Source organism: Carassius carassius, chromosome 21 (genome assembly GCF_963082965.1).
Source record: "Carassius carassius chromosome 21, fCarCar2.1, whole genome shotgun sequence".
Classification (NCBI taxonomy): Eukaryota; Metazoa; Chordata; class Actinopteri; order Cypriniformes; family Cyprinidae; genus Carassius; species Carassius carassius.
In genome coordinates, this window is record NC_081775.1 from 8,575,471 (window position 1) to 8,591,007 (window position 15,537).

Here is a 15,537-nt window from a genome sequence, read left to right on the forward strand (position 1 = left end):
ATCCACTGCCACTCTACATTGCCCAATTTGAGGTACTTTCAATTATGTGATCAAACACATAATGCAATGCAAAACAGTGATTGAGAGATTAACAAATCCTCAGAAGCCTGGCGAATCACAGTCAAAAGTTACATTTTAAGATGATTTTTCTGAAAATTCATGTATTCATAATCAAGTTAACCTTTGTTTCCTCAGTCCAGTAAGTGCTCATCCTGAAATATTATTAATAATATAAAAGTATTTCTTCAGGTTTTGATCATGTAGGTAAATTAGAGAACATTGAAACGTATGCATCTAACATGATACACTAGGCCTTAAAGTGTTATTCATAACAATATTAGAAAAACTGTTTTATAGTCTTCCTGAAATTGAACTTTTAAACTGTAAGGCTCTTAAAAAGGTGGTACACAACAAAACAATAAACATTAAAATGCTGATTCTTTTTTAAAAACTGAAACTCTTTGAAAATATAAATGTTGGCATGAGAACAGAATGACAGAATTTTGATTTAGAAACACAAAAACAGGATTTTACTGAATAACTCCTGTAATAAAATAAAAGATAGACATGGCTGACCCGGTTTACGTTCAAGTATGTCGCTATAAATTAGTTTTTCGGGAAACTGAGGAACAAAATAATTTTATGTGGTAACTGACATTATGCCATATATCCTGTTGACAAACTTAAGAGTTTAACATGCAAGACAGCTAGATATAGCACACTAAAAAACATATAGCAGGCAACACAATAAAAAAACAGAGGACCAAATAGAAACATAAATAATACAATTTTATTCCATTACATCAGCGAAAACCTAATGACCATTTAAATGACCAAATACGCCCAAACCAACAACTTCCCACTTACAGAGAAAACCACAGTTTCCGTTTCAGAGCAAGAGTGTCAGGTTCACCAGTTTCTGATCAGACTGCAATAACTGAGCTGTCAATAAGTGATGAAATTTTGCTGGACATCATCAACAAATTAAAAATAATCCAGAGAAACATCCTATCTGTGTTTGGTTACTTATCCATTTGTCAGAATACTTTAAAGATTGTTAATTTTTTTTCTTCTTTTTAACTCAATAATAATAATAATAATCCATACTGCTTTTAATTCAGTTTCATGATGAGAATTAAGCATTTTAAGATATAAATGCTTTTGGTTTCAAAGAAATGGATGTGTTCAAGGTGTTGAGAGGCTGACAAATGTTCACAGCTGGCCATCTAGCATGCAAGGATGAAGTACACAGGCGATCTGTTCCTCTGTGATGTCTTCATTCAGTTCCTGAGGCTCTCTCTGCAGGTTTAAATGAGTTGCACTGCACCGCTGGCCACTAGAGGTGCTATAGTACGGTAACGCATCAGGTGCTGCGAACCTTCGTCCAAGTCCACAACGTACTCCCTAAGAGAGACAACAGCAAAGATGTCCAAATAAATACGGTTTAGGAATAGATTTATGAATTCACTTGAATTTGCTCATTAAAATGAACAGGAATGCTGCCCCCTATAGGACATTGTAAATTTTGATTAAAAAAACCAAGGCATTTTATTAGGTATCATTCAGTTTATTGATTGGTTATGAGACAACAAACATTGTTCCAGAAACTATTGGCCTTCCACACCACATCCTAACTAGGCTGTAACCTGATTACTGGATTATCAGATTAGTGATCATCAACCAGTATGGGTTTGATGGATTCCCAAACTTAGTGTGTGACTGGTTTGAGCTGAACGAAAATGGCCTTACCTCTGCTCATCTGTCTCAGGCTCCACCAGGATATTCTCCTGCCTCTCTTTCACTCTCAAGAACACAAACGAGTCCAGACACGGCTCAGGAACTTCACACAAACAAACAAACAAACCCATTCCCAATTAAATAACAACCACTGCCTCCAGATAAAGCCATCATAATTACTGCATTCCATTTAGGTCTAGATTGAAAAATTAACACTACTGTCCAAATGTCGGGGTTGGTAAGAATTTTTTTAACTCTCATGCTCACCAAGGCTGTTTTTATTTTTTTAATTTTTAAAAAAAATGTATAAATTATAAAATAAACTATTGTAAAATATTACATATATCCATGCTAAAAAATATTTTGTGTTGCTTAATATTTTTATGGAAAACTAATATTTCTTTCAAGATTATCTAATGAATTGAAGGTTCACAATAACAGCATTTATTCGAAATAGCAATTTAAAGGGATTCTCCATCCCAAAATGAAAATTTTGTCATTTAATCACCCCCATGTTGTTCCAAAAGCTTTGTTCGTCTTCGGAACACAATTTAAGAAATTTGTATGAAAACCAGTAGGCTTGAGACTGTCCCATAGACTGCAAAGTAAAATACAATGTCAATGTCCAGAAAAGTATGAAAGACGTCATCAGAATAGTCCATCTGCCATCAGTGGATCAACCGTAACGTTATGAAGCGACTAGAATACTTTTTGGACGCGAAGAAAACATCAATAATTTGTCTCCTCTGTGTCCCTCTGCATCAGCGTAGCACCATTTTAGAGAATATGAGTTAAATGCAGGCAGAGTACGCTCTTCTGTGTCACGGATATGCTGTTTTCTTTCAAATCATAGCGTTAATATACGTTGAAAACCTATCCTTGTGTCGTATCTGACACAGAAGAGTGTACGCTGCCTGCGTTCAGCTCATATTCTCCAAAATGGCACTACGCTGTTGTGTAGTGACAGAGAAGAAAATTGTTGAATAAAGTCATTATCTTTGTTTAATTTGCATCGTCACTTCATAATTTTAGGGTTGAACCACTGATGGCAGGTGAATCAGTCTATCATTCGAGCATTCATTTATTTTTTATTTAATATTAAAATAAGAAAAATTAGAAAACGGCTCCTTTTTCGTTTTTTCCAATTCAGCTTAAATTTTCATTTTTCAATGAATAAACAGCTTGAATATTTGATTTAACGCCCCTTTCTGCTGATTGGTCAGCCAAAGATCAAACCGTGCAGTCATCAGTTCTTCCGCAGTATCATGCATCTGTCACTGCTGCAGTTGTACGGATTAATAACCCATTTTATTGCAACTACATTTTTCTTAGCAAACAGTCGAACACAACTCGTACCGGGGAAGAGTCTAGACAGGGCTTTTTTTCTGTGTAGACCAGCGGTTCTTAAAGTGATAGGGGTCCCTGAAATAATTAGCTATAGCCTAAAGTTTCCAGACTGTAAAGTCACTATTTTATCATAATAAATTAACATAGGCCTACTGTGATTTATTCCAAAGTGACTTATATGATGCATTTAATGTCAAATAATCTAAATCAGGGGTGCCGAACCCTGTTGCTGGAGATCAACCTTCCTGCATAGTTCAGCTCTAACCCTGATCAAACTGAGCCAACTAATTAGGGTCTGAAGGAGCACTTGATGATGACAGATAGCTGTGTTTGACCAGGGTTGTAACTGAACTTTGCAGGAAGGTGGATCTCCAGGAACAGGGTTGGTCACCCCTGATCTAAATTATGCCTTTTAAAAGACAAGTATTCGCTGTGGTTCATGTTTGTGGCATGCGCCAGAAAGATGCTCAATGAGACCGAGACGTGTTAAAGCAGCGCATTCTGTCTGCTAATTATTGAGTTTATTTAACCCATCATAATTTAACCCATCGTAAATTATTGGAACTGTGTGAACTGGAGTGACTACTCACCTTAATGTTGTTCTAAAGGCTTATTACTTAACACAAAAATGTCCTGCTCGCACTTGCCAATTTAATTAATAATCAAATAATCTGATGCATCTCGTGGCGTATAAAATTCTATTATCATTTTATTACCTGTTTTGTTGGTGTTTAAAATATTTCTGCTGCATGATACTGCGGAAGAACTGATGACTGCAAGGTTTGATCTCAAGATGACCAATCAGCAGAAAGGAGCGTTCAATTCACGCTCATGTGTAGAAATCATATATTCAAGCTGTGTATTCATTTTTCTACCCCTGAATGAAAAACAAAAATTTAAGCTGAATTCTTGTTTTTCATTTTTGGAGGAAAAAAAAAACCTCGAAAAAGGAGCCATTTTCAAATTTTTCGACTTTTAATATTAAATAAAAAAATTGAATGATCGGATGATACACAGATTCAGGTGCACTATTCTGACGATGCTTTTCTGGACTATGATTCGCATTTATTTAGAAACAAGAATCAAGAGAAAACATTACTGTCTACAGCCGCGAGAGGGCGCTCTATGCTTATTAGGGGTAGACTACAGGAGCATTGAGCAGCATAGAGCGGTTCATGTCAAATTAATTTTGATAAATAAGTCGCACCTGACTATAAGTCGCAGGACCAGCCAAACTATGAAAAAAAGTGTGACTTATAGTCCGGAAAATAAGGTATATGCATTTATAATGTAATCCATGTTTGGCGCGCTGCATTCTGATTGGTTCGTATAACATACTGCGGGAGGTCAGGGGCATGGAAGAAATAAGCTATAAAGTGATTTAGAAATCCTGCATGCTCAAATCACAATTTTATGACAATTCCAATTAATCACACAGCCCTACTTGACAGTGTAAGTTACTTGGCAGTCTATGGGACAGTCACAAGCCTCCTGGTTTCATCCAAAATATCAAATTGTGTTCTGAAGACGAACAAAGCTTTTACAGGTTTGGAACGACATGGGGGTAAGTGATTAATGACAAAATTTAAAGACTTTAAAGACTTCACTATTTTCCTTTTTTATCCATTTAATGCATCCTTGCTGAATAAAAGTATACATTTCTTTAAAAAAAAAAAACAGTAGTGTTCATGCTTTTCTGATCCATTTCTTTATATAAATGCAGATGTGAATATATGCACACTCTGGACTGGTTAGACTCGATTAAGATGTAATCATCATCCAGGGGTTATAAAATATTTTAATTTCATGTGACTGATCGGGCTGTGGAAACATCCTAGTTTTTAACTCTCAGAAAAAGTGGTCAAAAAGCTGTCACTGGAGTGCTACTCTTTCAAAAAGTACACCTTTGTACCTTATTTACTAGCTCAGAGTAGTGAAATGGTACGTACGACTAGTATCTTGAGGACAATAATGTGTGTGATTTTTTTTTTTTTTTTATAATTGTGCACACCTTCTGGGAAACAACTTGCTGACCTTGACTTCTAGTATTTTCTGGCTAGTAACATTTTGAAAATTACACTAATAAATATACACCAAACAATAAAAAAGTAATGTTGGTTAACTGTCTGTCTACTCTAAAACTGTCAGTTTAAGACATTAAGAAATGTTTCTCACCAGCCTTCAGCATGTCAATGCTCTGCAGGTTCGGGGGCATGTGTTTCAGAGCCACGTTTCGGAGGTACACCTCTGTGTTGGCCAGATACCTAAACACACAACATATAAGGTTTGGAGACCACACACACACAAACACGTCACAATGTGCATTATGTGAATTAGATGACACAAACACAGGCAAGAACAGTAATTCTCCTGGGGATTAAAAGACTGTTCTGGATCTGTTTGTACTTTAGCACACGGTCTCTCTGATACAGACAACAGAAAGGATTCAGAGTGAACTCACTCTTTAGCGAAGGCAAACTCTTCAGGAGAAAGAAATGAAGGATCTCCATCAGCACGTGACTTCTCTTTCTCCAAAACGTGAGGGAAAAACTTCTCTATCTGCAGATGAGACAACACCAATATATGAATATGCAGGGTTCATACACCTTGATTAACTTCAAATTCAAGGACTTTCCAGGTCCAATACCCTCAAATTCAAGACTTAATGTGGGGACAGATTTCAAGAGAGAACGAGGTTACATTGTGTTGTCTTGTAAGTTACATTGTTACAGTTTTATCAGTTGGGGCAAAAAAATATGTCATTTCCATACCTAAAATACTTATTTTACAGTCACTGTTATGCATATTGATCATAAACACAAGCTTCCTGCCAGTGGCCCTCCTTCACAAAACTTAACATCTAGCACAGTTTTATCATAGGCAGAATGCAAAATGTTTCAATACATTTTAGTCAAATGTAATTAAATCTACATTTCAAACCTCTAACCCACAGGGAAAATCAACCCATTAACGGTTTAAAAGTAGCCATAGAAAAAAAAAAAAAGTGTACTTGGCAACCCTGCATTCAACACGATCTGCATGAGTCAGATTTGACTGATCATAGGTTGAGAAGAGAGAGATGGCTGAGTCAAGAGAGATTTTAATACTCTGCGTATTGATAGCGGCTCCCCGATGCAACATTATAATGTTTGCAGGGAGCGGGCGGGATTGGACACAAAAATCACGGGAGTGGGCAATAATGGTCAGGAATTCAGTGGGAGCGGGATTAAGAAAATGGTCCCTCGCAGTGCTCGAACACAAAAAATAGGTCTAAAAAGAGGACATGTCCGGAAAATAGGAAATATGGTCTCTCTAACATCATGGCAACAGACAACACAAAGTACTTCATGCGCAAACTCTTAACGTAATGCATAAATGCAAGTAACTAATGTAAATCAAGCAAGCTTCTATGCACAGGCCACAAATTGTTGGCAAAATAACACATTAGCGGATCAGAGGGAATAATATGGATTTTTTTCCAGAAAACTTCTTGCACAAAATAAATTCAAGCACTTTCAAGGACCTGCATCAATGTATGTTTATTTTCAAAAACTTTGCAGTAGTGTGGGGCGATATGGTCATTTTTCAGATCGCCATATCGTCAGTCCATGAGATCGACGATACACAATATTATCGTGCGTGTGTGGAGTAAGAGAGAGACTCTTTGTTCTTGTCATAACATAACTGTTTGGTGTTTTAAACCGCACATGTGCGCGAGAGAGAGCCTATGGAATCACCAATAATAAAAAAATATATACTTTCAAACATACCGATAAACTAACATTAAATACAAAAATACTGTATTTAAAACAGCTGGTTTATATATAGTCGGTTGCAACTGTCATATCGCGCATCCTGTGACAAATTTGCTGCATCTGCGCATGGAAGTTATCATGATGTCTAAATGATCTGCAAAATCAGTCAACGGTGAAAATCAATAGTAGATTTAATTTAAAGTCCAACAGTTTAACACTAATATTGGGCATAAAACGAACACGTTAAATATAAAGTATTTAAAACGGCTAAGTTGATATAGTTGGAGTAAAGTTGAACTGAAGCATCAGTCATACAGCGCTCCGGACCGTGCGCCTCATGACGAGTCTGACGCACCGTCACAGAAACCAGAATGATAAATATATTATCAAAATATTGCACATATATAGGCCATTCAGATTATTTGTTAAAGTGCAATGAAATACCTTATATCTGCAGACGATGTACGTCTGTTTGTGGATGGAGACTTTGTAACGGCCAAAACTATGTATTTTGCATGCATCACATCATAGTGAACAACAAGGCGGCAGCGCGAACTAATCCATAGTGGTTCTCACGTAGTCCTTCATCACCACATAGTGTGTGTTATAAGTTAAGTGATCAATCTTTAACCACATCAACTCTGGGGACCCACCGGTGGGTCCAATATTGCATATGCCTAATTCTCAAAAAATCAAAATAACAGCTGAAGTGGTTAAGAGAAGGACTACGTGAGAACCACTATGGATGATAAGTTCGCGCTGCCGCCTTATTATTAGAAAGAAAGAGTTAATCTCTCATGTTTGAGAAGAGCGCGTGGTCGTTCACCAGCCATTAAATGTGTGGGACACCAACTCCTCGTTTTCCATCGCTTTCATTTCATGGATTTAATTAGTTATCCAAGTCAAATAGTACAACTTCACCATCTACAAGCTCTAATCCTCTCTTGCGCACACCCTGTGTGTGTGTGTGTGTGTGTGTGTGAAATGCGCTGCTGAAGTGAAATGGCTGGGCTGTTTGATAGCCGAATTATAATAGGCCGCCTAATAAAAAAATAAAAATAAAAAAAGTTATTATTATTATATTTTAATACAAAAATAGGAGAATGAGCCTAATATCGTCTTGACTACCGACAAAGACATCTGCTATCATCGAGATCTCTGACTATCGTCGATACATGATACTATCGTCTATCGGCACAACCCGAATTAGCAGATAACACACCTACAGTGCAATTTACCTTTGCTTCACCTCAAAGCATACAGGATGCTAAAGATCATTTCTAGAGCAAAAAAAATCTTAAAACCATCTGTAAGGACAGCTGGATATTTGACAGGGTCTAGACTCATGTAATTCTTGATCTATCATAACTGTGACTGTGAGAAAGACACACATCACTTTAATGTGTGTAATATGTGGAGTTGAAGTCACGTAGTGGTAGTAGTGTAGTGGTGTTCAGGATACCTTCTGAAGTCTTGAGCGCAGATAGCTGCTCAGAACGAAGCGGATGCGATCGATCTCCATGCGATGCACACTGGCCTTCACATCACCTTTCTTCACCCGCTGCAGATTTTCCTCCTGCGTAAACAAATATAAATGACTAACTGATAGGAAATTTAAATAAATGTATGTAAAAATATATTAATTTTATGTAACTGGCTGTGGAAATATTCTGGGGCGTTTTTCTCACTGTAAAAACAAATTAAAAGTATATTTAAATTACTTGTTCTAAAGTAATTTTGTGATTATTTTAGCATTATTGTGCATACATATATTGTGACACAAACCATTTAACAATTTAAATAACTAAGTGACTAAAAGGTTATTATAACTGGAAAAAAATTATTAAATTAAACAAAGAAACCACATAAAATATTTAGCTTTCCAGTTTTGGCACCCGTATTCTTTCACCTTCAATTAAAAACCTTGTTATTGGGGGAAAAAAAAGTGTCAAATTTTATTTGTCAGCTACCTAAATATAACATGCAATGTTTGAGCAGTGAACACAGATCCATACCATGTGTGTGATCTGCTCCATCACACACTCCACCAACTCGGACTTGTTCTCCAACAGTTCTGGAGAAAACTTCTCATTCAGCCAAGCCTGAAACACATTCAAAAACACTGTTCCTAATATAATTTGTCTGCTCTGCATGAAGACTCATATTATAGACTTGATCTAATGCATGCATTCATTTTTCACATGCACTGTTCCCATAATGTGCAGCACTTATTAAATACTAACAACACTAAAGCCTGAGCATAAAACACACACACACACACATTTGATTGAAATTCTGTTTCATATTGAAACACTTTGGAGATTTTAAATTTACTTTTAAATGCTTGAAACTGGTTTTGTAGACAAAAAACTACTTCTACACATTTTTACAGCAATGTGTCTGTTCTCTTTAAAGGGATACTCCACCGTGTTTTCATATTAAACTATGTTTTTCCCTTACATAAGACGAGTTGATACATACCTCTCTCGTCTCATTTTATACAGTTACTCCCGTAGTGTAACTCGACCTAGGACGGTAACACAAAACAAAACGTTGCGCTTTTCTAAGCGTGTAAAATGGATAACTATATTGTGTGGCGGAATACCATGGCAAGTGCTTGTAAGCACTTCGTCTTGGCGCAGTAATATCCTCACTAGAGGGAGCGGGGGCCGGTGAGAGGATTTTTCACGAGTGAAGATACGAGACGAGAGAGGTATGTATCAACTCGTCTTAGTTAAGGGAAAAACATAGTTTAATATGAAAACACGGTGGAGTATCCCTTTAAATGTATTCATCACATCTTAAAGTTTCCATGAAATATTCAGCAGCAGAATCTGTTTTTAACATTTATCAGAACAATTATTAAGCACCAATAATAAATGAGCAGCAAATCATCATATTATACTAGGGCTGCACAATTAATCGAGTTTCTAATTGCGATTACAATTACTGATGCCACAATTACATAATCGTTCAAAGTACACTTATGTTATTCTGTGTCCCTAAGATGTGTTTTTTTTTCTTTCGGCACGTTATCTTAAGGGTTTTTCAATTGTTTTAATTTTAGTATAACATTATAATACCATTCTTATATATATATATATAAATAATTTAAAGAAGAAACCAATCTGATGAATAGTTGACATTTGAGGCTTAACAGTATAGAAAAGCACTGAAGTTTTTTTTATTTCAAGTGTTTTCAGCTTGTTTATTTTCATATTAAAATACGGCATGCAGTTGCATCAAACTAATGTGTAAACATCAATCAGTGTAAATTGTGATAATCATAATTAATAAAATAAAATAATAAAAATTAATAAAAGGAATAATCGACAATTATGATTTTTGTCAAAACAGTGCAGCCCTATATTATACTGATTTCTGGAGGATCCTGTGACACTGAAGATTGGAGTAAATAATGATGTTGAAAATACACAAAAATAAATAACACTTTGAATTATATTACAACAAAAATGGCTATTTCAAATCTTTTTTTTTCCTGATCCTGAGACTTCATTAAAAACATAAAATGATAATGTTTACAGACTTAGTACTGTATGTAGTGACCACAAAATGTTAAGTATAACGAGTTTGTGTGTTTTATCATAGTTTTGATTACGTCACTAGTCCTGTAGATATGTACAGATGTGTCTAAACTTCTGACTGTTAACGTTACTGTATACTTAGACTTTATTCTTTATTTGGACGTTTCTTTCCGCTTCTTCGAGAATGGGTTTATGAAGATAGTGTTAGTGTCGGTTGGAGCTCGGGGTAGATGTCTGACCTCTTCTAGTTTGGCGATGAGCTCCGCGGGGGTCATCAGCTCCTCCTGGCTCTCCTCTCCTCCGCTCATATCATTGGCGTCTGCCATTCAAACACGCTCAACACGACAAACAGACGCTGTAACAAGACAACTGTACAGAGAAGCAGCTCGGCGACTTTCTACAACACTCCGGACAATCAAACTTCACAAGAAATGCGAAACTAAATCCCAAACTCAGCGCTGTTTACATTCTCACGCGCGTTCACTACGGATCCTTCGGATGAGGAATTTCGCGCCAAAAAACCAACAACGTGTCGACCGACATGACGTCAGCGCGTGCTCAAGCCGGTTAAAGTCGCGCGAGTCTGTGCAATGCGCACCAAAATAAAGCTGAGAAGAGAAGCTTACATCCAATCTTATAGAAAAACTCATAAATAAGTTGTAACTTTTATGATTGTAAAATTATTTTTTGACTGTATGTTTATGATGTTTCTAATTTGTATTAATAGTATTATTTAAAACTTTGTAAATACCTTTTAGTTTTTATGTATCCACCACATGTTCTTGTTCCAAAGTTTACGTGTATCTTTCTGATATTGTTAATAAAACAAGAATTAAGAAAATTAAGCACAGAGACAATAAAAAAGAAGATTTTTTTTCTAGTGATATACTTTATATAATAATTATATATATACTTTTAAATAGTGTATTTTTTATATAGTTAATAGTATTCATATATTAAAAGTTAATACTATATTAATATTTAAAATACTCACTGGTAAAAAAAATAAAATAAAAAAAGATGTATAGCCTGAATAAGTCGCTCTGGATAAAAGCGTCTGATAAATGTAAATATAATTTAAGTTCTCAATCACAAAGATTTAGAGAATTCAGATTCTGTGAAATTAGGTAGTCATGCAATATATAAGAGGCTGTTTGAATAAGAATCTCAGTATTTGTGAATGTTTCAAATTACGTTGTTCTCTGCTGCTTTGCTATTTTTCTTCTTTTCACTCTCCTCTTCTATTCCCTCTTTCTTTATTACAGTATACTGATGTTAACTGTCTGATATTTTTCTCCAGTCCACATTCTGCACCAGTAATTGATTTTAAAGGGGTCATATGATGTTGCTAAAAAGAACATTATGTTGTGTATTTGGTGTAATGAAATGTGTTTATGTAGTTTAAGGTTAAAAAACATTATTTCCCACATACTGTACATAATTGTTGCTCCTCTATGCCCCGTCTTTCTGAAACGCGTTGATCTTTACAAAACTAATCGTTCTGAAAAGTGAGATGTTCTCTGATTGGCCAGCTATCCAGTGTGTTGTGATTGGCCGAATACCTCAAGTGTGTGACGGAAATGTTACGCCCCTTACCATCCTTTGATATGTGTCCTAGTCAGAACCACCGGCGCGAAAAGACAATAACAAAGAAAACCCATGACAAACGAGGCATTTGTTGCATCCATGGGACATAATTAAAGATTATAATTACTTATACTCTGTTTTTATGCATTGTGTTGTGTGGCGCTACATCACGGTGCGCAAACATAAAACCATGTCTGCATTTGTGATCGGAGAAAATAGTTAGAACAGCCGGCATTGTAGTCTTCTCTCCCAGGATCAGGAAACAGTCCTTCATAAAATGAGCTGCACACATCTGAATATTTGGTTTGAACTGTTCAGCAACAGTATTGTAAATAGAACTTAACCACTGATTTCTAGTTGTGTCCTCTTTTTGATGGCCAAACAAAGTAGATTCGCTTTCACAATGAAACACACAGCATCTCCACGACATGGTGCCGGCTGCAACAGCGAGAATAAAAGTTACGCCTTCATTCTTTGCATGAACATCTGGGTGGTGTTATGCAAATCTTTCCACACAGTGACATAGAGAAGTGGTATTAGAATGAGCCATTTTAGGAGGGTTTGGATGAGTCTTAACTTTTATAAAGAATAACTCTTTGGATCTGAGACTTTAGTCTTCGCAACTCTACAGATCTTCTTTATGCACCAAGAGCTTGTAACACTCCAAAGAGAAAGGACAAATTTTAATCACATCATATGACCCCTTTAATCCGTGTAAGGACTCTTGCGTCAGTCTCATTCCACAATTCGGTAATTTTGGACACTATATGTGTACACTGTGCATTGTGTGTAATCAGTAAATCATGTGTAAATGTGAACATTGTGAATTAGTGTACTATCACTTAGTGTGAACTAATTGTATTTTGTGCATTTAAGACATTGTTTTAGACTATCTCCATGTGACTGTAACCCGAGATAAAAAAAAAAAAATATTGCTTATGTTGTTTTCTAAATAATAATATGACACTTTAATAATAAAATATTAAATAATTATTATTTTTTTATATTATTAATAAAATACTTTAACATTTCTGACAAAATAAAAGTTACTCTTTTTCTGTTTTGCTTGAGTCGTCAGACCGCTAGATGGCGTCATTGCGCTTTTCCCGCGGCGCTCTTCAGCTGAAGCTCTGGCGCATGCGCAGTGTATCAGTCAGAATGGCGGCTAGGCTTCTCTTGAGATCAGCGACCCGCGCTGCTTCTGCTGTTTACAGCCGTCAGCCTCGGCCAGCTCAAGCTCTAGTCAGGGGACTGGCGTCTGGAGGTACTGCTCGAGCAATGCCTTTATTTTGAGTGCGTGTTTGAACGGTTTGAAAAATACAGCTTAGATCGAGAGTGATATCGTCTGTTTGTGTAGTGACAGCATCTCTCAACTATATATATATATATATACATACACACACACACGGGCTCGAATGCAACTATTGCATAATTTTCGTCGAAATGCTTCAGCGTTATTTCTTCCTTGAAGAGTTGTCAGTGTGTTCGTACTAAGTCTAATCCTCTTACTAGCTAATTTAGTCGCAGTTACACTTGCAGGAAATAGAATTGGTTTGTTGCATACTAACAATATAATTGCAGTTGAAATAGATTTAAGTTTCATGCCAAACAGATGACTGAATTTCTGCCACATAAGCCAAAAATTTAGTAAATCATAATTGTAAGATTAAGTGTAAATGCGACCAAAGAAAAATAGAAATCGTGAGATAAAAGTGCGAAGTTATAAAATTAGCTCTAAATTGTGAGTCGTAATTAGTACAAAATCCATAATAATGAAATGCGAATGTTTAACGTGAAATTATGACCAAAAAGTAGATATTTTCAATTATATTTATATTGTTTTATGTCATAACTTTACAATATAGACCAATAATTCTAACAATCCTTTTGTCATTGAAATAAAGTCATAAGTATATGAAAATTAGGAGCAGAACATCTTTATACTTATGTTTTGTGTCTTTACTATGGCTTTCTCATAAGTTTGTTATAATTTCAACTTATTTCATACAGTATGTGTAATTATATATTCCTTACGAGTTTGGCTTGACCTTTAAGTAGGTCAAGCCAAATGATTTGCCAAAAATTGTGGAAAACAACAAAAATAAAATGCTTGTGGAACATCAGTTCACCTTGCACTCTTGGCCTGTAATAAGATTAATTGGTGAACTTGTGTTCAGGCATCCCCACAGATGATGAGCAGGCCACCGGTCTGGAGAAGATTGTGTTGGAGGCGTCCAAGAGAGGAACTGTGAGTGTCTTGTAATGTGCTCTATTGTTCTGTTGTGGCATCTTGTGAAATAAAGAGTGCTGTGTGAGTTAACAACAATCAATGCTGTCTTCTCCACTAGGATCCGTATAATATCTTGAAACCGAAGGAGTATGCAGGCTCCAAACAGGACCCTCACATCGTCCCCTCCATAACCACCAAGAGGATTGTTGGCTGTGTTTGTAAGTGAGCGCATAATTTAGCTACTGTATCAGAACTCTCTATGCCTTTATCCTTGTCTCTCATTAATAAAAATTGCCAAATAAGGATGTTTACTTAACAATGGCAGTGCTGACTAAAAGGCTGCTGAACATAAATACCAAAGCTAACTAGTCGTCTAGTATGTGTTTATTAACAGTATGAGCCATTATAAGAACCTAATGATATTTGGTCGAACCTGTTAACCTGTGTCTTTGTTTTTTGAAGGTGAAGAGGACAACACTGCAGTGGTTTGGTTTTGGTTGCATCAGGGTGAGGCCCAGCGCTGCCCATCCTGTGGTGCTTACTATAAACTTGTTCCACATGAGTTACCCCACTGAAATATACACTTCACCGCACAGATGGCTAAAAACACTCTCATACTGATTCAGTCACCATAGATAATCAGACTTATGCACAATATCCTTTGCTAATCTCTGTTCTGAAGAATAGAATTGGACATTATATAACTTTCTATTTAGTTCTTTCTTATTGGTTGATTCACATAAGCAGATCTGAAATGCAAGTTTGGAAGTGCTTTCCTAATTGTGAATGCTGGTTTAATTTTTTGGGGGAGGAATAGTTTATGTGCCGTTTTTTTTGCTGTGCAATATCAGCTGCTTACACATTCCAAACTTTCCCCTAGAAATGCAGTGCATTCCTTGCCCTGTTACATAAATGAGCTATTACTTAAAATTTACAAGCATTACAGAAGTTTGCACATTCTTGCAAAAGAGATGTCTACAGACGTTGTCTTTGATTTCTCAGTGTTTAGATAAAGTACATTCCCAATTCTGTGGGACCAAAAATATGCTCCATTTACTCTGAAAGTGTTGAGCTTGAATGCTCTACTTGTTGAACTGTCCTGTAAAATAAATTTGGTGCTTCAACACATATGATGTGTCATTTCACTGCTAGAATCTTTGCAATTGATTTACAGGAAGTGTCTTGAAGACCTAAAATCTTGACAAATTTATTTTATAGAAAAATATTTTTTTTACATTCAGTCAGAATGCAATGTACAACTATACATTACAGACATTTTTCACATTATTGGTGCTCTGTCAAATGCATTGATCTGGTCAAGTGCCTTGAGGCTGTA

At 36.0% G+C, this 15,537-nt stretch overlaps 2 protein-coding genes across 3 annotated transcripts; one reads left to right on the forward strand and one right to left on the reverse strand.

The window, feature by feature from the left end:
* Positions 1-1,073: 1,073 nt before the first annotated feature.
* Positions 1,074-10,933, reverse strand: gins4 (GINS complex subunit 4 (Sld5 homolog)). Of its 2 annotated transcripts, XR_009422736.1 has the most exons (8): positions 10,624-10,933; positions 8,855-8,941; positions 8,302-8,415; positions 5,546-5,643; positions 5,260-5,348; positions 1,750-1,840; positions 1,239-1,404; positions 1,074-1,164 (listed from the first exon to the last, which is right to left on the reverse strand). XR_009422736.1 is itself a non-coding variant. In XM_059503173.1 (7 exons), exons 1-7 carry the CDS (start codon positions 10,708-10,710, stop codon positions 1,308-1,310), a joined length of 663 nt encoding a protein of 220 aa, XP_059359156.1. In that variant the 5' UTR covers positions 10,711-10,932; the 3' UTR covers positions 1,074-1,307. The 2 variants fall into 2 exon arrangements, 1 of the variants encoding a protein (XP_059359156.1); XM_059503173.1 differs by having other exon boundaries at positions 1,074-1,404; positions 10,624-10,932.
* Positions 10,934-13,083: 2,150 nt separating this feature from the next.
* Positions 13,084-15,329, forward strand: LOC132097460 (cytochrome c oxidase subunit 5B, mitochondrial). The gene is made up of 4 exons (XM_059503175.1): positions 13,084-13,235; positions 14,149-14,219; positions 14,320-14,419; positions 14,664-15,329. The coding sequence occupies exons 1-4, from the start codon at positions 13,109-13,111 to the stop codon at positions 14,774-14,776; spliced, it is 411 nt and encodes a 136-aa protein (XP_059359158.1). The 5' UTR covers positions 13,084-13,108; the 3' UTR covers positions 14,777-15,329.
* Positions 15,330-15,537: the final 208 nt, after the last annotated feature.

Bases quoted from the DNA above. Each gene is read 5' to 3' on its own strand.
- gins4 (XM_059503173.1), bottom strand. From the start codon at position 10,710: ATGGCAGACGCCAATGATATGAGCGGAGGAGAGGAGAGCCAGGAGGAG. The intron at 8,942-10,623 runs GTCAGACATCTA...AATGTGTTTCAG, and splicing joins TCATCGCCAAACTAGAAGAG to GCTTGGCTGAATGAGAAGTT. The intron at 5,349-5,545 runs GTGAGTTCACTC...TTGTGTGTTTAG, and splicing joins GAGTTTGCCTTCGCTAAAGA to GTATCTGGCCAACACAGAGG.
- LOC132097460 (XM_059503175.1), top strand. From the start codon at position 13,109: ATGCGCAGTGTATCAGTCAGAATGGCGGCTAGGCTTCTCTTGAGATCA. The intron at 13,236-14,148 runs GTACTGCTCGAG...ACTTGTGTTCAG, and splicing joins CAGGGGACTGGCGTCTGGAG to GCATCCCCACAGATGATGAG. The intron at 14,220-14,319 runs GTGAGTGTCTTG...CTTCTCCACTAG, and splicing joins AGGCGTCCAAGAGAGGAACT to GATCCGTATAATATCTTGAA.